Raw genomic sequence first — 23,270 nt, 5'->3', positions numbered from 1 at the left:
TACCTGTCTGTCAATAGGGACAAAAGGCGACAGTTGCAAAAACTCCCAGACCGTGCAGACTACCAGCATGCAGATGGAGGGTAGGCCTCACTACAGTAGCAGGGCCTATGGCTGATACACTAGTGTCTCTATGCTTTTAAGGGAGAGCACCTGCACCTCAGCACTGTTTAGCAGTGGTAAGGGGCCCGTAGTCCTAAGTCCAATAAGAATGTGTGGTCCAGTGGGAGGCAAAGAGGGCAAAAAATGTAGGGGAAGACCAACCTAGGGCTGACGGGTCTAACAGTGTTCGTCTACCCCTATATAGGCGATTGGCTAATCAAGGCATCCACGTCTCAGGAGGCTCAGCTGCACTTTAATTGGACTTCCGATCTTGTTCTTCGGCTGCATCTTCATGTCAACCAGGTGAAATCGACTTTGGTGCTTGTGTAGTGCCTGCAATATCTGGGAGCGTCCATCAATACTCGCACGGCAAACATGTGTCCTTCGGAGGAGAGACCCTTATCGATCCTTCGGAAGGCTCAGGCTCTCATGGCACTGTCTCGCCGGACAGTGAGAAGGGTATCCTCGCTCCTGGGCTCAATGGCATCCTGAATATTCCTCACTTCTAATGCACGTCTCCACATGAGAACCCTGCAGGAATACCTGGAAGACCAATTGGACCCGCGAACAGGAGATTGGAAAGACCGGATTCAATTGTCTCAACATGCCCTCTGGTCCATCAAATGTTGGTGCTATCCCACCAATCTCCTCCGAGGGATCCAGTTTCACAAGGAGATACCTGTTCAGACCATAGTCATGGATGGCTCGCTCCTGGGATGGGGAGCCCATGCAGGTAAACATCAAATCCGGGGCAAATTATCAAACAAGGAATCCGCTTACCACATCAATCTGCTAGTTCACATGACATTTAAACCCTTTTGGCCATCACTCAGCTCCAACTCCCTGCTTGTCCAGACTGACAGTACGACAATGTTCTGCCTCAACAAGCAGGGACGCTCGAGGCCTAGACCATTATCTCGAGAAGCCCAGACGATCTGGAAGTGGCTTCTGGCCAGAAACATGACCATAACAGCAGCTCGCCTCCGAGGTGGTCACAATGCTCAGGCCGACTCTCTAAGCAGGCTCCTCCAGGAAAACTACGAGTGGGTCTTAAATGACGACATGGTCCACGATCTCTTCGGAACATGGGGTACTCCGAAGGTCGACTTGTTGGCCACTGCAGAAAACAGCAAATGCCAATGATCTCTGAGCCCACGTCTATCTTGGCTTCTAGGTCCTCTCTTGAGTCCTTTATGTCTTGCAGGATATCAGAGTGGAGCTGGATTCAACCATCTTGGTTGGCTACAGCATGTACACGTCCGTGGGGGCTTCAATCTGAACCCCCTTCCCTGGCCGTGTTTCACAGTCCACCTTCCCTCCGGGCGCCCCAGAGTTCCAATACCTTTGTCGGGGGATGGGAGGGGTACTGGCAGGTGCTTTGCCTGCTTCTCCACATAGAGAGGTGTAGAGGGATAGGGCAGAAGCCATCTCATCCTTGCGATGTTGAGTGGCCCGCCTCACCTCAGAAAAGGAAAAGATGTCTATAATGAGGCTCTCGGTCCTAATGCTCTGCATCCCTCCTAGAGTTGACATCACTCTGTGGCTCTAGGTGTGTTCCCCCCCCCCCCCTCCTGCAGTCTGTCCCACATTTTCCCCAAGCCCCTGCCTAGGCCTCTCGGTCTCCACTTCTCTTTTGGTGCAGGGGAAAGATGGAACCATTAATGTGGCTCAATCAGACCAAGCCATATCCCAACGAAGAGGCCCAAGCATAACCGAGCCCGGCCTGTGGCTGCCACAGGCAACACCTCCCCTCTGGGGGCACTGAGGGGGCACCAGTGGCTATAGGTCCAAGTGTGCGGTAGACTGGAGCCTAGGAAAAGAGTAGGTATCAGTGATGAGGCCTCCGGCCCCAAAGCTCTGCTGCCTTCTTGGAGCCGGTGTGGCTCTGGGCACTCCCCCGCTCCTTTGCGGTCGGTCCTGCAATGAGTCCAAGCAGTCCGGACAAGGCCATCTAGTCTCTGCCTCTCTTCTAGGGCAGGAGGGAGGGCACCGCCATGAGTCTGCCAGGCTGCGTGAAATTCCTACAAGGACGCCCAAGCACATCACGTTGCTGCCGCAGGCTGTGCTGTCATGCCCTGCATTTCTCCCATGCTCCGGTATGCAGCACGATCAGCGTTCAGGGCCGCCATCTTGTCTCCTGGCGCTTCGGAGTGTATTGCCTGCTTGGTGGTGTCCTCAGGTGGCTTTAATCTCCCAGGATCCCTGGGGCTGATGCAGATCCTCAGACATGTCTGCCATGTTGGCTTCCAGGTCACGCCTTGTCATAATCTTATTTTGATGCTTAGGTGCACGTAAACATTCTTGTACTTGTGACATGTTTACTTTGGTTATATGTGGCAATGCTATGAATTGTGCTGTTCTATATATAGGAGCTGAGAGTGCTATATAAAAATGGGTAAATAAATAAATGACATGCATTACAAACATGGATCGTTGTTACATGAAAAGGTGCTTAATAATTCTGCCCATACTTAATTTTGTGTAAGTTCATAGTTATTGTGGTAAGCATTTGCTTTTCATCGTTCTACATTCTACTAAGTTTGTTATACCTTCATTCTATTCCATGATCTTCCCAACATGGTTGTGGTTATCTTTACTTTCATTGGTCAAGCATCGTTGTTGTTTATCAAGTTCCACGCAGAGGGTCTTTGACAGTTGGATCATGCTGTTGCAGTGCTTGGATGCTCCAATAAAGAGCTAATACCCGTCACCACAATTGCTGTGTATGTGTGCCTCATTAATCTAACCTATTTGGTGACAATTTGAGCAGAACCCAGAGGTAGCATCCAGGCATTGTTCTCTACTGATATTGCTTCGTTGTGGATGAGGACAGAGAAAGCAATGGCAGATACCCTCCAATTGACCTGGAGACTAGTGCCAAGAAGTAAATGCAATTTGTGGGGACCTTTCAGAAATATTGGCACTTTGAGAGTTTTGGTATTTTACCAAGGTCAGTTTTACAGATACGAGGAGGAGGCAAATTTAGCTTGCAAGCGTCTTAACATGATCGGAAATTCAACAGAGCATTGGAGGTTTATTGGGAGAAACTTTGCTGGTCTAGTTCTCATTCCTGCACCGTATTCGAAGTAACATACTATCAGCAGCGTGCGCGGTAAAACGCACGTCATCATGACAGGCGCCATCTTGGGGGTAATTTGATCTGCACTTTCGTGCTTTGCACATAATCAGCAGGCAGCCATCTCACCAGCATTTATTTGTTTTCATTGTGCATTTGCTTCGAGTTGAACAGGAGAACAGCGGTGATGCGTAAACCTAAATTTGTAAGTTTCACAATGTTTGATTTGTGAGTTTACCAACGTGGATACGCACACCATTTCTGCATATAAAACGGATATGTTTTCTTGTGTATTTTTTTTTTACAGACGGTGATGCGCTCACCGTTTTAACTTGTGTACAAATAGTTTTGTATTTTCATTTTGACTAGGTTTAACAATTTTAAATGAGTGAAACGTTGTTTCGGTTTTAAAGTTTAATATTTTGGCATACAAGCATTACTACTGCAGGTGGAAATCCACCTCCTGCATTTTTCATTGATCCAAATCAACCTAGCATAAAGTAGGAAAAATGGCTAAAGCATTTTAAAAACGATATGTTGGCCATTAATGGTGCTACATTTCTACTGGAATTGGGTGATTATGATTGTTTTTCGCAAACATTATATAGACTTAAAAAAAGGTTTAGTGAAGAGCCACACAGTATTGAAAGGGTTTAATTTTTATACTGGTAATCAACTGTTGGAAGAATCTGTGGATTCCAATGTATCTTTTCTACAAATTCTTGCTGCTGATTGGACGTTTGGAGCACAGGTTGACAAATACATTAGGGGTCAGTTAATTATATGGTACTCCAATAGGAAAATTATAGAGCAACTTTTACGTCGGCGCAATCTAACACTTCAGGAAGTAATTGACATCCAGCAATTAATTTACAACTATTAATGTTGATGGTACTTCTTTGGGGGTGGCTACTTGACAATGAATAATGCAAACAAGTCAATGGTTTTGAAGGCAGGTCTAACAAACCGCATACGTTCTAGGCTTGGTATGGATGCTAGAGTACCGTGCAACCTCTGGATTAGAAATGCATTCAGCTTAATTTAAAGCATGTCCAGCTAAATGATGATTGCTTTAAGTGTGGGAGAGTTGGAAATGTTGTTGTGGCATGTCGGAGTGTTTCCAAGAGCGTTTCCAATGGGCAAGAGGATTGTATGGAGGATGTTCTTGCAAAAAATGTGGTACTTTGTTAGCGAACATAGTGCCATGTTATTTCTGATGATGCTGTGAAAGAAGCTGATAATGGAATAAATGTAAAGTCATCTTCTACTAAGGACATGAATTAGTGCGACTAAGAAAGTTCATATAGTTGTCAGCAATAAGGTAATGAGTGAGGAAGTGGACACAACCATATGTACCACCCATGTGAAATTAATATTTAAAAAATAAAATCTTTTTATAAGGTTTAGCAGTAGTTATACATACATTCTTATTCACCGGTTAAGCATTGTATAGTACAACAATACAGTATTCAGGGGGAAAATAGCATTTACATAGAAACATCCAGAACTCTCACGTCTCAGTTCTAATTCTATCGATGGGGAAACACATATATCTCCCCTGTAATCGTTCCATTTGCCCCATTTCTTATCTCTCTTCTTAGGGCACCCACGTGTCGTAAATACTTCCTTTTCTGCGACCATACATTTGTCAAGTTCTTTTATCCACGTCCGGACACTTGGTGGGTTTGCTACCTCGCAGCTCCTGGCGATTTCCCGTTTGACTAGGGTGTAGCCCAGTGTGGCTAATTGTTGTTCTATATCGGTAAGGCCCGTGGCCACCCAGATGTTAAGTAGACCCAACCCTGGTGTGAGATTCATTTCTTTCCCTAATGCCATCTGGATATGGGTCGTGGCCCCCTCCCATATTCGCAGAAGCGCCGGGCACTCCCAGATCGTATGGTAAAAGGTAGCCGTTTGGGCGCAACCTCTAAGAAAAGTGCATCCGTTCTGACACCTATCTTCACCAAGGTCACTCCCGTGAGGTATGACCTGTGAAGAATTTTAATCTGTATCAGGCGGAAGCGGAGGGTAATCGCTGCGTCTTTGGAAGACATTAGAGTCGCCTGTCAGCCCTAGTCGTCGATGGGTCCCAGGTCTTCCTGCCACTGTTCCCTGAGTTTGTGAAATGTGTTTGATACGATGTTACATAGCTTTTTATAAGTTAATGCGATTGCCTTTGAGTGTAGTGGCCCATCAAGAAGTCGATCTTCCAACAAGGTCGACTCTAGTATATTTGTAGGATCTGGGAAGGCTGTGGTGAGTGCATGCCGAATTTGTAAATATCGAAACAGTTCTCCCTGTGCATTCTGGTATTGTCCCTGAAGGTCCTCAAATCTGAGGATAGATCTCTTTAATCAGATCTCCAACTGTTGAGATCCGAATTGTATCCCATCTGTCGAATTCGGGTTGATAACCGAGGGAACCCAACCTCTGGGTATACCACATCTGTGGCGCCTTTGTGAGGACATTAGACCAACCCAACCTGGAGTTTGCCTGATGCCAAAACGCTACCGTGTGGGAGAAGGGCCCAAAATACCGCCCTCTCTTGGCCGAGTATAGTGCCCCCAAGTATCCAGCTCTTCATGTTTGATATTCGTCTAATAAGTGCGCAGGGTCGTCAGGGGAGCGATACATCCAGTGGTTCACCACAGCCAATTGCGAGGCCCAATAATAAAGTCGAAGATCTGGGAGGGCGATTTCCCCCATCATACCATCCTTTCATCAGTTTTTTGGTAGCAATACGGGGAGCCATGCTATCCCAGAGCAGAGTGCAAACCTCACCCTCCACTGCCTGGAAATAGGGCTCAGACTCTGTAGGGGCAGTTCTGAAGAATATAGAGGAAGCGGGGAAGGGCCAGCATCTTAAACGAGCAATAAAGGCAGGATTCTCCAATGTTTAACATCAGTCTTCAGTCGAGCTAATGGGGGGGGAGCAGGTTACGGTCATAGAATAAAGTTGAGTCAAGCTAATGGGGGGGGGGGGAGCAGGTTACGGTCATAGAATAAAGTTGAGTCGGACGTTGCGAATATTCCCAAATATCGGAAGCCTTCCGCTGCCACCTCCACCCTGCAGTTCAACGGAAGACGGGGAATCGGGCCTCGAAGTACAAACAGCACTGATTTACTTCAATTGATCTGGTAGCCTGAATATTTCCCAAAATTCGTAAAGATATCCAGGACACCACATATGGATTTATATGGGGAGGCTAAATACAGTAAAATGTCGTCCGCATATAGGGATATCCGGTCCTCCTGACCCTCCGCCCACTTCAGACCTCGCACCCCAACATCTCTACGGATCCAGGCAGCCAACGTTTCCAGCATAAGAGAATATCAGTGGGGAAAGAGGGCAGCCTTGACAGGTTCCCCTCCACAATGTGAACGCCCGTGAGGTATGGTTATTAACTCTCACTTGATCCTGTATATCAGTGTATAGGAGTTTCATCCACCCCATGTATTTCAGGAAAATTAATATTGATGGTAGGGCATTAATGGTGATGCTGAATCTGGATCCCCATATACCATTATTTCCTATTCATTTTTTCATAAGAATTGGCAAAATAAAAGTTTACAACACACGCATATGAGTGTTTGGATTTGGTGGAAAAGAGATTGAACACGATAGGCTATTTTATGACTGAAATAAGTTTAAAAAATAACACCACTATTGACAAAGTGTATGCAGCAGTTGACAGACTGCAAGTATTGGGTTAGAGACATCAAGGGTAGTTTGATATTACACCTAATCCCAATGCTAAACTGCAGGTATGTTTGACAGAGGCAGTGATGAGAGTACAAAGTGTCTTGAATGGTGAAAACAGCTTGGAAAATATTCTAGAAAAGCATACGTTTATTTAGAAAAGGACTCTGAAAAGTGAAAGATTTTTCTTATTGTATGCATTTGAAAAAAAAATGCTGTTCCTACAAAACACAAATTGAGACACGACTATAATCTGGTCACAATAAATGATCTCAAATGTTAAGGGAAATGTGTGTGTTCTATTGTTTTGGTAAAAGAAAATGGTGAACTTGGAATATGTGTTGACTTGAGGTCATTTAATAAGCACATTTTGGTTGATTGGCATCTTATGCCCTAGGTACACAAGTTGTTTGCTAAATTATATAGTAACCTGTATTGTATTTATCTAATTGCTTTCTAACTAGCTGTTCAGCCATTGTGAATATGATGCATGGAATGTTAGTGTGATGGACATGAATGGAAGGTTTGGGTGCCTGGATATTTTAGTGTGACAGTTGGAGTATGAGCTGAGCAGCAGGCAGACTGCTTCTGGTGGGGCTGCATCACATGAACTCAATAACTTGTAACTGCAACTTTATAAATCTACTTGAAACTACATCCTGGCCACGGACTGCATTACAACAGACTTTTGGCGACAATTCATGGGATAAAAAACTCTGCATGCTACAAAAGGACTTACTGAAAGAAGAGATCTTTAAAGGAAACCTACAGAAAAGTAAAAGCCTCTAGGTTGAAGTACTAGGGGTGCCAGCCCCACCAGTGCCCTTTTACCAGACAGCCCCAGCCTGTGCGTACTTCCTTGGCTTAAAGGATTGGAATTGCTCCTACTATGACAACTTGTGTGATCCTAAGCACTTCCAGTAATCTACATTATTAAACATTCACCTTCACAGTGTATTTTGCCTGCAAGTTGGTGTAAACAGGAATTGGTGGAGTCTCATCTATGCCTGAGGTCTGCCAGGGTGAATGGCTGCACACTTTGGTACCCGTTTAATGTTCTTGTTAGCTCATAGTTCCTGTAACGAAGCTACTAATTGTTTGCTTTCTGCCTCCAATAGTTCATGGGTGTGTTTATTTAACTATGGCATTTTACAAGCTGGACAATCATCGATTCTGTGTGCACATAAAGGAGGTTTGCTCCTCACTTTGCCATTGTCCTGATTAAAGTGACTCTGCCAGCGTGGGTTTGACCCGAGTTACAGCAACATAGAAGTGCTTAGAGACATTTGAAATTCAGCCGTATAACCGCCTACCCGAGTGGGACATTTGCGGTGAGGTATTTTGTTTTTTTTGTTTTTTTCCTTCACTTGCACCTCTCCCTCCCAACCCGGATTAATGGCAATTGAACCGCCGCGCTGTGGTTTGAAAACGGAGGCACAAGTTGTGCACAGCACGCGCACACCTACCGTCATCTGGCAGTCACACAGAGACTTTCTTGTGACCTTTTTGTTCGCCGGCAAGGTGCTGCATGATGCTTTGAGCATCCACGTGCCACGAGCCACCCTGCTGTCAATACTGCGTGCCGCCATCTTTTATTTGGATACCCGGGTAGCATGCAGGTCTTTACAGTAGAAATGTATTTGGGTTCTTCGCTCCACGTTCAGCTGGTAGTTGTGGCTGTGCATGGGGTAGATGGTCAAGCTGGGGAGTCGTTCGGCGTGCACCACGGCACAAGGCGCTTCGAGTTTTATGGCATTTGCTGCTTATCAGGACTCATTCTATCCCTTAGTTCCAGTCAGCTGCTTTGTCCAAGTAAGCTTTTATAAGTTGGTTTGTATTGTGGATCTTTTGCTGACAGCTGGTATTCATCAGTTTACTTCTATGAATGGTTTAAGACCGCTTCTGGTAAGAGGTGGAGAAGTTGTCTTTCCTATTTGTTGCCTTCCTTTAGTGTTTTTTAGGTTGAGCATTCAAGACCTTTTGTGTATACTTTAGTATATACTTATGTGTATGTACTTTGTGGGCTCCGGAGATTACCCCTAGGACTGGTCTTCTTCCGCTTTATTTTATACAGTGCATAGTAACGCTGTGCAGCACGTGTTGTTCGTTGTTTAGAGTGGGTGTTAGTTCCATTTCTATTGTGTGTGTTTGCATAGTGCATAAGTCACCCTGTGCTGCGCGTTGGTTTTACAGTGTTTATATCACCTTCTGCTTCATCTATTCTCTACGTTATGTCTGTGTAAGTCACCTAGTGCTTCACGTTTGTTCACGTCTTGTGCACATCTTGTTCACTAATTGTATGCAAATGTTTTGTTCACGCTACTAACCTCTACATAGGGGTGTCTAATGGGTACAAGTCCCTTGTATGCTAGTTGCTTGTTCACGCTTCCAAAGTCTACATAGGGTTCTCCAATGTGTACGAGTCCCATCTATGCAAATTGTTCATGCTTTTAACCTCTACATAGGGGTGTCCTATTAGTACGAGTCCCATTTATGTAAATTGTTTTTGCATACCCTTCTTTAAGGCATATTTATGGTGTAAGTCACCCTGTGGTACATGTATACTTTTGTTTGTAAACTGTGTGTAAGTCGCCTTGTGCTGCACCTTTGTTGTACGGTGTATTTTTCACCTTGTGCCACACTTGTGGTTGCCCGCCCCTAGCTCATAGTGGCCGTATGGATAGCAGTCAGCCTTCTTTTCTTTCCCCTAACTTTTATATATAGGATGTTGTTGGAGGTGGGTGGTTCCCGTTGTTTCTGGTTCATCCATTCACCTGTGTTATTGGGTAGGTTCTTTCGGGTGTCCTTCACACATTTTTAATGTTCTTTATTCAATTTTATATAGGAGGAGGATGGGTGGGTGATATAATATTCAGTATATTTGTCTACACATTCCTCTATGCATTTCTGTTCTTCTTGTATACCTCATGTAGCTTTTTCATTGCTTTTTCTTTCCCTTGTACTTCAGTCGATACCATCCATTTCATTTTCTCTTGTGTATCCTCTGCATTTCCTTTCATGTCGTTGGTGATTTTCCTTGGCATCTATGCTGTGATTCGTTCACTTTTGAGTTCATTTGTCTTCTTGTATTCTCTCTACTGTTTCACATTGCTCTTTTTTGGGTTCTTCTTGTTTGGACCTTTTCCTAATTTGCGGTTTCATTTTTGTGTTGTGGAACGACAGTAGTAACCTGTATTGTATTTATCTTGTTGCTTTTGAATTAGCTGCTCGGCCATTGTGAATGTGATGCATGGAATGTTGGTGTGATGGACATGAATAGAATGTTTGGGTGCCTGGATACTTTAGTGTGACAGTTGGAGTATGAGCTGAGCAGCAGGCAGACTTAATCTACTTGAAATTACATCCTGGCCTCGGACTGCGTTGCTACAGATTAAAAAGAGCAAAGTACTTAACTATTCATCTGAAAGTGGCCTGTCGAGTTGACTAGTGAGTCTAGACATATTACTACATTTATTACATCTGATGGGACGTTCAGATACATTAGATTGCCATTTGGACTCGCATCGGCCCCATCGATCTTTTCTGAAAATGTATATTTTATCTATTTAGGGAGATCAATGGTGTGGTGGTGTTTCAGAAGGATATTTTTGTGTATTCTGAAACAGAATATCAGCATTTTAATATTTTAAGCAAAGTGTTAAACACATTAATGGAAAAGGGGACGGCCACTTGTTTGGTTAAGTGCACGTTTTTTTGTTAGGGAAGTAGAATATTTGGGACACACAATTATTAAAAGCGATATTTATCCTAAGAAGAATTTATTAGAATTGATTTGAAACACACCTATTTCTGTTGACAAAGACCTCAAGTCCTTTTTAGATTTATGTGAATACTATTCTAGGTTTGTACAAAGATTTGCTGTTATAGTGTATTCTTTGCGTTCATTACAAACAAAAAGAAATAAGACCATTTGAGTGGGGTATAGGACATACCTCCGCTTTCAGTAGTTTGAAAGAGGCAATTATTCCGTCAACCATTGTCCCCGTGGGCACACAATGCTGTGAATGTGATTAGTGTGGATGCCAGTGCCAGTAGTTTGGGTGCTGTTTTTACTCAAATCAAAGATGATGTTGAACGCTCCATTGCTTTTGCTTCCAGACCATTGTCCGTTGCTGAATCTAGATATTCTACTATAGTACAAGAGAAATTAGGATGAACCTGGTTAGTAGAACATAAAAAAAAAAACGAAAAACTGACCAATAACCTTTCATTTCTTGACTTTCAAAGCATGGAATGGGCAGAGCCTCATCTAGCTTGGTGAGGTTACTGGTCAAATTGTGTGAGTAAAATTGTATGCTTACGTATTTACCAGGAGTGCAAAATGTGAGAGCTGATTGTTAGTCTAGGTTGTCTAGTGAAGTTCATCCTTCCAGTGATGAAGAGTCACAGGAAGAATGTGTTATGGCTACTTTTGAACATGTAGTGTTGACAGTAGGGCAAGTGTTATCAAAAGATACATGGTTGACTGCTGATTCTATGGATGACATTTTGATAGAACTTGGAGTATATTGTGAAGGCATGGCCTTTGGAGAGCTAACTATACAAACAACTTCGAGTGTTTTGTGAACTCAGGGATGAGCTGTTTTTGGAAAATGTGATTGTTAAATGCAAATGTTTTGTTCCACCTGCAGGAATTAGAAACAAACTCGTTTCTGTAGCACATTTATGTCAAATGGGCAAAACAAGTGACAATAAACAATTGGTCTGATGGCCTTACATGGATGGTGATATTCAGTTTATGAAAATTGTCCACTATGTTTAAATTCTTACAAAGTGTTAAAAACACAGCAAACTGCGCATAAACAGACCTAGTTTCCAGAGAAACCTTGGTCAAGGTTAGCTTTTGACTTGTTGGGGCCTTATGAAGGTATTGAGTCTAGAACAACTTATATTTTTTTCATGGTTGACTATTCTTTATATGGGTGGAGGTGAAAGGATTTCACAACCCAATGTGGAAGCTGTTATTGATTTTCCTCTAGACCATTTCAGGAGGCAAGGTTTTCCTGATTCTATGTTTCGAATAATGGAACACCATTTACATCCAACAAAATACTCAATTATTTTTAAAAAGTGTAGGTATTAAACATATAGCTGCTTTATATTCACCAGACATGAGTGGTTTGGTGGAAAGATTGAACAAAACGTTGGTGGAATGCATTCAGTTAGCTATTAGAGCATTTATTGATGTTAACAAAAGATGCCTGACAATGTGGTCGTATCATTGCATGCTACATTGTAGAACCACATTTTCTCCTTTCTTATTGCTTAAAGTAAGTGAAGCAATACGAAAATTAAATTAAATCATAGTTGGTTATTCTCTAAAGGGAAGACGTGATTTAAAGAAAAGGTATGATACTATCAAAAGTACTGCTGACATGATAAATAAAGTCAAATTTGTTATTTCTAAACAGTCCAGTTTATGTATTGGAGATAAAGTCAAAATTAGATTGCATAGACGTGTACAGAAGGGAACTGCCAATTTTTCTAAAATATGGAAAATTGTATAAATTTGGAAAATGTCTGCCTTACTTAACAACGGCATATGGTGGATTATTGCTAGATTAGCTAAAATGAATACAGATAATAAAGTTACCAATATGATGAACCCGATTTTGCTAGTGAGTCATTAGAGAAAAATTATACTGACCATGATAACACTGAAGACATTTCTCCAGAAAGTGCTGTTTCAATAGGACTGATTGAAAAGAAACACTAGGTTACCCAAAAGATTTGATCATTTTGTTATGTATCTATGTAGTGTATTATATTTTGTTTTATTTTTGTATAAGGAAGGGAGTTATGTGGTAAGTTCATAGTTATTTTGTTAAACATTTGCTCTTCGTTTTACATTCCACTGCTAAGTTTGTTATACTTGCCATCTATTCCATGATCTTACCAACATCATTGTTGTTACCTTTACCTTCATTGGTCAAACATCATTGTTTGTCACATTCCAAGTTTCACTCAGAGGGTCTCTAACAATTGGACCTTGCTGTGGCAGTGCTTGGATGCTCCAAATAAGATAGTCACTACAATTGCTGTGTGTATGCGCATCATTACCTTACAACACATTTGAATGAAGATCCTTGCAAGTGACTGTCCATCTTTGTACACAATGTTTGCAGTTCACAGTTCTCTGCCTGTTTTGCTGCAAGTGTAGATTTTCATTTCAGTCTGTTTGTATTGAGAAATGAGGAGTGCAAAGCCCACTATAGAATTTAAATCTATTCCACCTTCTAGACGTTCGCTCTTGTGATACTAAATTATTAGTTGCCATCTATTGCTGCATTTTCTTTATTCCTCTATACTTTAACATTTTATGCTTTGACTGCTACTTGTTTCTTCGTGAATTTGTTTTATTTTTCTGTACCCCTTTCTCTTGTATTTTCCCATCTTGTCTCTTGTATTCTTTTTGTCTTTATAAATATTCTATGTACCATTTCATTAATATTTGCAGAGTAGTGTGGTTAAAAGTGCTATTAAAGCCTCATAGGATAATATTCATGGTAATAAATCACGAAGGACAGGATGGGCCTCTTGGGTGTCATTTTGTAATTCACAAAAACCTAACCTTTATTTTACCCAGTGGAATAAACATGCCCCCTTCTTCTGCCTTTCTAATGAATTACATTTTTATTTTAATAATTAGGTAATGGAGTGCTAAAGTAGCAATCAGATTATAATGTCACTACTGTCATTAAACTTGATAACCATTTTGTTTTCACATATATTAATTAGTTTTATTTTCTTCTCACTCAACAGTGATGTTTCAGTGGACCACTGTGATGTTGTACTAGAAGATCACAGCTACTTTGCAAGGGGACAACATAGTTATGTCATAGAGGAGCATGAAAGAAATATAATATCGGAGGATTCAAATCAAGTTCTTGTGGAGGGTGCTTTGGATCTCTTGGATGATCTGGTGCAAGATGCTGGAGAGGTGGCACTGGAGGATGATCGTGATGTAGATAATGACGAAGTACTCCTGGAGTATTCCTCAAATGACATAGCTGAATATGCAGCTGAGGTCATTGTGGAAGATGATTGTGAGGACGTTACATGTGCTGAGAGTACTGTGGAAGTGCCTTCCAAGGACATTAATGTTAATTTCACTGTCCAGTTGGCAGATACTTCTCAAGAACCCTTAACATCAAGTGAAACAGCAAGTGAAACTAAAGATTACATTATTATATCATCACATTGCTCATCTGTGTTTTCTACTGAAACGTTTGAAAGTTGTAATCAAAGCTCTAGTTCTTGTAAGCTACCCCTTCTGTCCGGGTCCAAGAACCACTCTGTTTCAGAGCAGGAATTGTACAATTCTTTCCATTACTGGAGGACTCCTATTCCCGAAATAGATCTTGATCAAGAACTCCTTCAAGCTCAGACCTCAAAGACAAAAGACAAGTTGGAATGTCATGAAAATATACCTGAGGTTTCCGTATCCAATACTCCAAACATAAGCATGGCTACTAGGAAAGAGTTGGAAGAAATGATTGAAAATCTGGAACCTCATGTCGATGACCCAGATGTTAAAGGTACAAGCAATAAAGAATATTCTCAGCTAATTAACTGGTCTCCATATAGGAATAGTGAATAATTTGAGCTAATGGTTTTTCTTTGTTTAACAAATAGATGCTCAGCAAAAACTCATGTTGGAATTAGAACTTGTTTCAAATTGTCTTCCACAAAAATTTGTGCCCATTTGCGAGGCTACTTTTTAAGAGTGGATTTTGTTTTGCATCGCATTGGTTTGTGATGGAGCACTTTACAGTGATTGGGTGCATTATCTGGTAGGTGGCACAGTTGGTTAGGTGATTGGGCACATTGGCGGGGGGGGGGGAGGGGGATCACCGCATGGCTAGAGGCAAGGCCTATGCCCAACGTCCGGATGAATTTGTGTGGGTAGTTGCAAGGCCTAGGTATATGAATTTGTGTGTATGGCTGCAAGGCCTGGGTGTATGGATTTGTGTGAATGGCTGCAAGGCCTGGGTGTAGGATCTGGCTGCCAACCAGACCCTGCATCCAACTGCTGGGTTGTATAGGTGGGTGGGACTGCCTAGCCTTAGGCTATGCCCTTTATCCTGCCTCTGGTGTGTACAGAAACCAAGCAATTCATTAATAACAATTTAAAAAAGTTAAAGGGGAGAAGAATTGGCCCAACGGCTAGGGCAGTTGACCTTGAATCTGGGGAACTAGGTTCAAGTCTCGGCAATGACGCTGAACATCCTGTGATTCTGGGCAAATCACTTAATCTCCCCGTGCCTAGGAAAAAAATGAATGTGTCCTCATGTAATGCAACTGGTGCTTGTAAAGCGGTCTGATACCCGATCCAAGTCAAGTTCGCACTATATAAAACTCTAAAAAAATGTTTTAAAAATGATTTGCTTATTGCACTTTAAGAAACCCAAGGGAAATAATAAATATAAGTTCATGTAGCAGGCAGTAATTTGTGAATATCTGGTGTTTTGGGATTTTGTTTCTTGAACTATGACATAACTATCTGTTTTTTAATACTTCTATATGTTCGTAGCATGGGTGGCTGTAGGTATACATGCATTCTCTTGCCATCTCGTGTCCGGCGGAAACACTACAACTTGTATTTCTTCAATTAAGTTTTTACTTGTGGGACGTGGTGTGACTCCTCCTTAGTCTACAATTGCTCATGAGCTCTAGCTGCCCCCTAGAATGTTTTTTTTGACCCACCAGGGGGTTCGGTAACTGATTCATTCCTGGCTGCTTTTGCGAGCCTGATTACTCCACACTTTGAGACTCACCACTCTGGTAACCATCACAGCCTGCTTGGCGCCTTTCCAGTGGTAACACTGCTACCTCCACTGACAACTTTGCTGTAAGAATACCTTAAGGTACCAAATGGAATGGTGTTGGGTGTATTCCAAAATACAGAACCATTCTTTTCAGACGCCAACATTTTCTGCAAACTAGACCCTCTCGGCTTCATGGGATAAGAGGCACATCAAACATTGCCCAACTCCAAGCCCTTGTCGTCCAGTGCTTCTAAGGAAGAAGACCAGGCTGGGTATCCTTGGCATTTAAACTGACAGGGCCCCGAATCAGGAAGACACCAAGGGATGCAAGTATTTCTCCAGAGCAGCAATGCCAAGTGATGAAAGCCCACTCCTTTAAGTGGCCCCATGCTGTGGCAGTGCCCCCGCTCCCTCAGGGATCTGACGTAAAGCTCAAACGAGTCAGAAAGAAACTCCCAGCCTACTACTGCCCTCTAACTCCGGTCTGCAGAGAACGAAGACTTTGGAGCCAAGCAATTTCACATTGGAAGGCAGAAGGACATTGAGCCACAACAGTCATTGATTTTCTCCCCCCTTCCTTCCTCCCATCTCGACTGAAAGGCACCAAACATTCTCCTTCAAGTTGAAATCGACACCAAGAGCACTACAGAGATATCTGAGGCACCTATCCTGGAAAGACTGTTGGAAGAGCTTAATACCAGGAAAACACAACTCTTAATTTACCCAGATACTGGAAAGAATTCTGCTAAGCTGCCCCCCATGACAGCCATCGGTCACTCTGCTGCCGGTACCTAGGAGCTGAGGCTAAACTTTGTGAAGGAGCTCGCCTTCGATGCACCACGAGATTCGGTGCCCAAGTTGAACTGGGAGAGATGCAAGCCCTCAACCCCAACCTCCCAACCCAGGCAATTACCACAATCACTACACCCATACTCCTCTCACCCTCCACCACTAGCAGAATTTCCAGATAGGTTATTGCAGTCATCCTCTGACCTATGCAGCTTTTACGGGCGGTAGAATTTAACAAACCAGTAATTGGGGCAGGGATTAGAGACAATCACCCGGACAATTATAATTTTGACCCTATGGACTACACTGATCTGCAGACAAACCTAGCTAAACCTTCCGCCCAGGGGATTAAAACACTGCGTATAAAGCAGTCCTTCAGAGGCTGGCCAGGCTCGATTACGTGAACATGTACAGCTTACAGGAGGAGGATAAGTGTTAGTTGAGACCCTCTTCAAGACAGAACATACTATTCAGTTCCTCAGAATTTCAAAGACCCTGTCAAAGCAAAGGTATTCACTCAAAAAATTTGTATGTTCAAAGTTTCTCCTAGCAATCCATTTTACATCCATGGACAAGTCCCTCAAGCTCCCTAATGGTGCATACAACAAGTAAGTATGCCTCCGCTCAAGACATCCGGTGTCCCTTCCTCCGCTGAACAAGGAGAGTAAACGGTACGACGCTGTTGACTAGCATGTGGTGGTTGGAGCAACCACCATGTGGCAGTTTTGCTAACTTGTTTGGATTGTTGTCAACACAAGACTGCTTTCACTGGGAGGAGATGGCGGCTTTGGCAATTTGCACTCTGCTCTGGATAACGCCTTTCGCAGTGTTAACACTAGTATCCTGCTCCACTGCTATGCATGGCTGCATGTCCGGCTTCAAGCCAGAAGTCCTACAACCACCCCAACATGCTATTCAATTGAGGGCATCTCCATGGGCCCAAAATGGGTGAAATGTTGGAAAATATTTGTTTGAGGCATATGAGCTGCAGAGCCACACACTAAGGATAAGATCGCCATCTGGTGTTGGGCTCGGATGATTGCAGGTTGTTGTTGTCTTCGGAAGAAGTCTTTGGTCACGAGATTGGTGACTCCTCCCCTGGACAACAGTGCGCATGGGCATCCACTCCATCCTCAGATTGTTTTTTCTGCCATTGGGTTTGGATGAACTTTTTTCCGCTCCAGCAGAAAACTTATAGCAATCACTACAACTCTCATAACTTCAAAACTCGACGTCGAAAACCATATCGGACCGACTCTGGACGCGGCTGATGGAAAGGACACCTTTTCAAAAATGCCCCCAATGTGGAGCAAAGTTCCCTCATAGCGATCACCACGAGGTCTGTAATTTGTGCCTTTCACCAGACCACAACGAATCCAGCTGTCCAGCCTGCGCCGCATTCCGTTTGAAGAAAACCATCCGGGACCGAAGAGCTCGACGCCATATCATGGCCAAGCCGGTTCCGGAACCAGAAGACATCTTTACACAGGACGTCTCTGACGATGACTCCGAAGATCTCCAAATCGTGTCCGCGGCCGACGATTCAGATCCGGGGCAGCCTGTGAGTACCAGCCCCCCTACCCCAACACCACCCAAAAAGACATTGGTCAAGACTCTGCCAACTGGGCCTAGTCGCGATCCAAAAACATCTTCTGAAGCCCCGCCCTCGGGCCCGGCTCCGAAGAAAAGTAAGCCTGCAGGTGGCTCGGGCTCGAGCAAACCTCATGTCATTGTGCCTATAATACCTTCGGCACCAAAGCAGGCTTCGGGACCGAAATCTCCACCGGCACCGAAACGTTCTTCGGCGCCGAGGTCTCCACCGACACCAAAAGGCTCGTCGGCAGCGAAAAATCCACCGGAACCGAAAAGTTCTTAGGCACCCAAAACATCTTCGGTGCCAGAACACGTCCATAAAGACCCGAAGAAGTCGGCGCCACAGCCGCCTTCGGACACTGAGGAACTCTTTCGATCTGATCCTAAGCAAAAACGGATTTACATAAATCCGAAAACTGGACGTGTCACAGCGGTGCCCTACAAGCAAAGGAAGCTGGACTCACCACCTCCTCCAGCACCTCCAAAGAAGGACTGTGCCACTTCACCCACTTCACCCATACGTCCTTCCTCTCGTACATTACCTCCTATTCCATCCCCCCAACCCCCACCACCTGCACCTCTACCATCTCCTTCTCATACACCACCTCCACAGGATGATGATGATTTTGGGGGAGGGGGAGACCCAGATTTCTTTACTTATCCCACTGATCCAACTGATCCCTTTACACTCCCGGACACAGCACCAGTAGATGACTGGACTTACCCTATGCCTGATGTGCCTGACCCCGCTCCATACCCCTCAAAACCCTCCCCTCCTGATGACCATTTAGGGTTCGGTCAGCTTATTAACAGAGCAGCATAGTTTCATGGTGTCACCATGCACACCGACACTCCTGAGGACGACTTTCTACTCGACGCTTTTGAGCAGTCCCAGAAAACAGTCCACATTCTACCCATGATTAAGGGAGTGATAAAGCATGCCACTGAGGTTTTTAAAGACCCTGTCAGGGCCAGTGTTCTCAACCCCAGAATAGAAAAAAAATACAGACCAGCGCCACAAGATCCTGCGTACATCAAGGCGCAACTCCCCCTAGACTCACTAGTCGTCTCCAATGCCAGAAAAAGGGCCAACTCCCAAACAACCGGAGACACGCCGCCCCCAGACAAGGAGTCTAAACTCCTGGAGGCTTCCGGCAAAAGGGTTGCCGCTCAAGCGGCTAACCACTGGCGTATCGCAAATACACAAGCCCTATTGGCTCGTTATGATAGAGCCCATTATGATCAACTGGAGGATCTCTTGCAACACCTGCCTGAACCTTTCAAAGCACAGGCCACTGACCTCATAAAAGAAGGCAAACTAATATCCAGTGCCTCCATTAAATGTGCATTAGACGCAGCGGACACCGCCTCTAGGGCAGTCAACAAAAGCGTATTGCTTAGACGCCACGCATGGCTGCGCATCTCCGGCTTCAAGCCGGAAGTACAAACCTCCATTCTTGCTCCATTCTTGCTCAACCCTTTAATCAGGAGCAACTATTCGGCCCGGCAGTAGACACTGCCCTAGAAAAAATGAAAAAAAGATAATGAAACTGCAAAATCTATGGGAGCATTGCAGTCTACTCAACCCAGAGGCTCCTTTCGTCGCTCCTTTTATAGAGGAGCTTCCAAAAATGTGGGAACAGACAACTCTTCCACCTTCCAAGCATCAGATCAAACATCCCCTAACAAAGGATATTTTAGAGGAGGGTATCGGGGAAACAATAATAAAGGCCGGGGACGGGGCAACAACAACAACACCCGCTCCTCTACAGCCACCAAACAGTGACTTGCCACCACTCCCCCCCAGACCATTCCACTCCGGTCGGGGGCAGGCTTCAACAGTTCCTACCTGTCTGGAATACCATCACTACAGACAGGTGGGTAAGACAAATTATCCAATATGGCTACTGCCTCGAACTCATAAATCCGCCCCCAAACATACCACCCAGACACGGTCCCATGACGTCTCACCACCTCACGCTCCTCAAACAGGAAATACAGTCTTTGCTTCAGAAAAACGCAATAGAACCTGTTCCACTACAACATCAGGGCACAGGAGTATATTCTCTATACTTCCTCATTCCCAAAAAGGACAAAACCTTGAGACCCATACTGGACCTCAGACTACTGAACCAGTACATACAATCAGATGATTTCCACATGATCACTCTCCAACAGGTCCTTCCATTACTTCAACAAGGAGACTTCCTTGCCACATTAGACCTCAAGGACGCATATCTTCACATCCCTATGCATCCCGCTCACAGGAAGTATCTACGATTCGTGGTAGACGGTCAGCACTATCAGTTTACAGTTCTCCCATTCGGAGTAACAACTGCACCAAGGGTGTTCACCAAGTGCTTGGCAGTTGTGGCAGCATATCTCGGGAGAAAACAAATCCATGTCTTCCCCTATCTGGACGACTGGCTCATAAAAGCCAATACTCTAGACAAATGCGTTCACCACACCCACCGCACTATTCAAACCCTGCACAACTTGGGATTTACCATCAACTATCCCAAATCTCAACTACAACCCTCCCAAGTACAACCATACCTGGGAGCCACCATAGACACAGCCAAAGCCGTAGCTTTTCCCAGCATAGCCAGGATAGCCAACATACAAAGTCTTATCAAAACATTTCAAACAGAACACTCTCTCCCCGCAAGAGTGTTCATGCAACTCTTAGGCATGATGGCGTCATGCATCTCCATAGTACCCTACGCACGCCTTCAAATGCGTCCCTTACAGGAATGTCTAGCACAACAGTGGAATCAGGCCCACGGACAACTTACCGATCTGGTGTTGGACAGCCGCTCACTTCGCTCACTGAAGTGGTGGAACACCATCAACCTGTCCAAAGGGTGGCCGTTCTTGGAGCCCCTTCCACAAGTTGTGCTGACCACCGACACACCACTCAGGGACGGTGGACCACTCAACAAAAACAGTTCCACATCAATCACCTAGAACTTCTAGCGGTGTTCCTAGCACTGAAATCCTTCCAAGTGCATCTCCAAAACAAAACTGTCCTCATCCGCACGGACAACATGACCACAATGTATTACATACAGAAACAAGGAGGGACACATTCTCTACAACTGTCCCAACTGGCGCAACAAATTTGGACATTGGCAATTCCCTGGAACATCTACCTGCTAGCAGAACACCTCCCAGGGGTTCAGAACCAGGTGGCCGACCTCTTAAGTTGCCACACACTGCAGATACACAAATGGGAACTACACCCCAAAGTCTTACTCCCATTCTTCCAAAAGTGGGGACAACCAGACATAGACCTGTTCGCCACACCAGAAAACGCAAAATGCCCAACCTTCGCCGCCAGGTACCCACACCCGCGATCAAAGGGCAATGCAATATGGATGAATTGGTCAGGCAGATTTGCGTACGCTTTTCCGCCTCTCCCTCTCATTCCATTTGTGGTACGCAAACTGAAACAACAGTCGCTGACACTCATCCTAGTGGCTCCCACTTGGGCACGTCAACCCTGGTTCACCACACTTTTGGAACTATCGCTAGTTCCACATCAAAAACTGCATCTCTCCCCGGACCTCTTAACCCAGAACCATGGAGATATCAGACACCCAGATCCTCAAACACTGAACTTGGCAATCTGGCTCCTGAAGACTTAGAGTTCGGGTACCTCAACCTTCCTCCAGACTGTATGAATTTCATTAAAGAAGCCAGGAGACCTACTACTAGGGCATGCTATGCTGCAAAATGGAAACGATTTGCCATTTACTGCGCTAACAATGACATACAACCACTGGATGCTTCCATCCAGAACATCATTTGCTATTTATTGCACTTGCAAAGATGCAATTTAGCGTATTCCTCTATACGTCTACATCTAGCGGCATTAGCAGCCTATTTGCAAAATAGACAACACCTGTCCCTCTTTAAGGTACCAGCTATTAAAGCATTTATGGAGGGTCTTAAAAGAATCATTCCTCCAAGGTTACCGCCTTTCCCGGTGTGGAACCTTAATATTGTTCTAACAAGGCTCATGGGTCCACCATTTGAACCAATGCGAACTGCAGTTCCTAACATGGAAAGTGGCTTTCCTCATCGCAATCACATCCCTGCGAAGAGTAAGTGAAATACAAGCCTTAACTCTCGAAGAACCCTTCCTACAACTACATCGGAACAAAGTGGTTCTTAGGACGAATCCAAAATTCCTCCCTAAAGTCATTTCCCCTTTCCATCTAAACCAGTCTGTGGAACTGCCAGTCTTCTTCCCTAATCCAGACTCAATAGCTGAGAGAGCCCTTCATACCTTAGATGTTAAAAGAGCCTTGCTCTATTACATCGACAGAACCAAACCTTTTCGGAAAACCAAGCAACTGTTTGTTGCTTTCACTCCACCACACAAAGGCAACCCCATTTCCATATCTGGTATCGCCAGATGGATAGTCCAATGTATCCAAATATGTGACCAAAAAGCTAAACGTACTCTTACCGTTCCCCCTAGGGCGCACTCCACGCGTAAAATAGGGGCCTCTATGGCATTCTTAGGGAACATCCCCTTAGAAGACATTTGCAAAGCAGCCACATGGTCTACTACACACACCTTCACTAAGCATTACTGTGTTGATGTGCAATCCAAACAACAAGCTTCAGTAGACCAAGCTGTCCTAAAAACTCTATTCCATACTGCTGCAACTGATACAGGTGACCACCGCTAGGGGAGACACTGCTATATAGTCTATCCTTAGTGTGTGATCTGCAGCTCATATGCCTCGAACGGAATATGCTACTTACCAGTATGCATCAGTTCTTGGCATGTAGAGCTGCAGAGCCACACACGCCCACCCGCCTCCCCGGGACCTGTATCTGTTTCAAGCATTGTCTTAATTAGACATTACACATGGACATCCTTTCTTTATTCTTACACACTCCATCATTTCCCATCATGGCGAAAAATAATCTGAGGATGGAGTGGATGCCCATGCGCACTGTTGTCCAGGGGAGGAGTCACCAATCTCGTGACCAAAGACTTCTTCCGAAGACAACAACAACCTGCAATCATCCGAGCCCAACACCAGATGGCGATCTTATCCTTAGTGTGTGGCTCTGCAGCTCTACATGCCAAGAACAGATGCATACTGGTAAGTAGCATATTCCTTATAACAAGCATTGGCATAGCCGATAGGTCTCGCTTTTGGGACCTTATAAGTATTTAGTTTTGCAGCACAATATCCTTGGTGCA

At 44.3% G+C, this 23,270-nt stretch overlaps 1 protein-coding gene across 4 annotated transcripts in view; it reads left to right on the top strand.

Annotated features, from left to right (window-relative positions):
- The window catches only part of PPP4R1 (protein phosphatase 4 regulatory subunit 1), an 803,115-nt gene that overhangs the window by 421,715 nt on the left and 358,130 nt on the right, over positions 1–23,270 (top strand). For all 4 annotated transcript variants that reach the window (XM_085607334.1, XM_085607333.1, XM_085607331.1 and 1 more), the window contains exon 11: positions 13,659–14,434. In XM_085607334.1, coding sequence (XP_085463460.1) covers positions 13,659–14,434 — 776 coding nt within the window. The remainder of the gene's footprint in view (positions 1–13,658; positions 14,435–23,270) is intronic.

Source organism: Triturus cristatus, chromosome 5_2, assembly GCF_964204655.1.
Source record: "Triturus cristatus chromosome 5_2, aTriCri1.1, whole genome shotgun sequence".
NCBI classification, from domain to species: Eukaryota; Metazoa; Chordata; class Amphibia; order Caudata; family Salamandridae; genus Triturus; species Triturus cristatus.
This window is presented reverse-complemented; position numbering and strand designations above follow the sequence as displayed.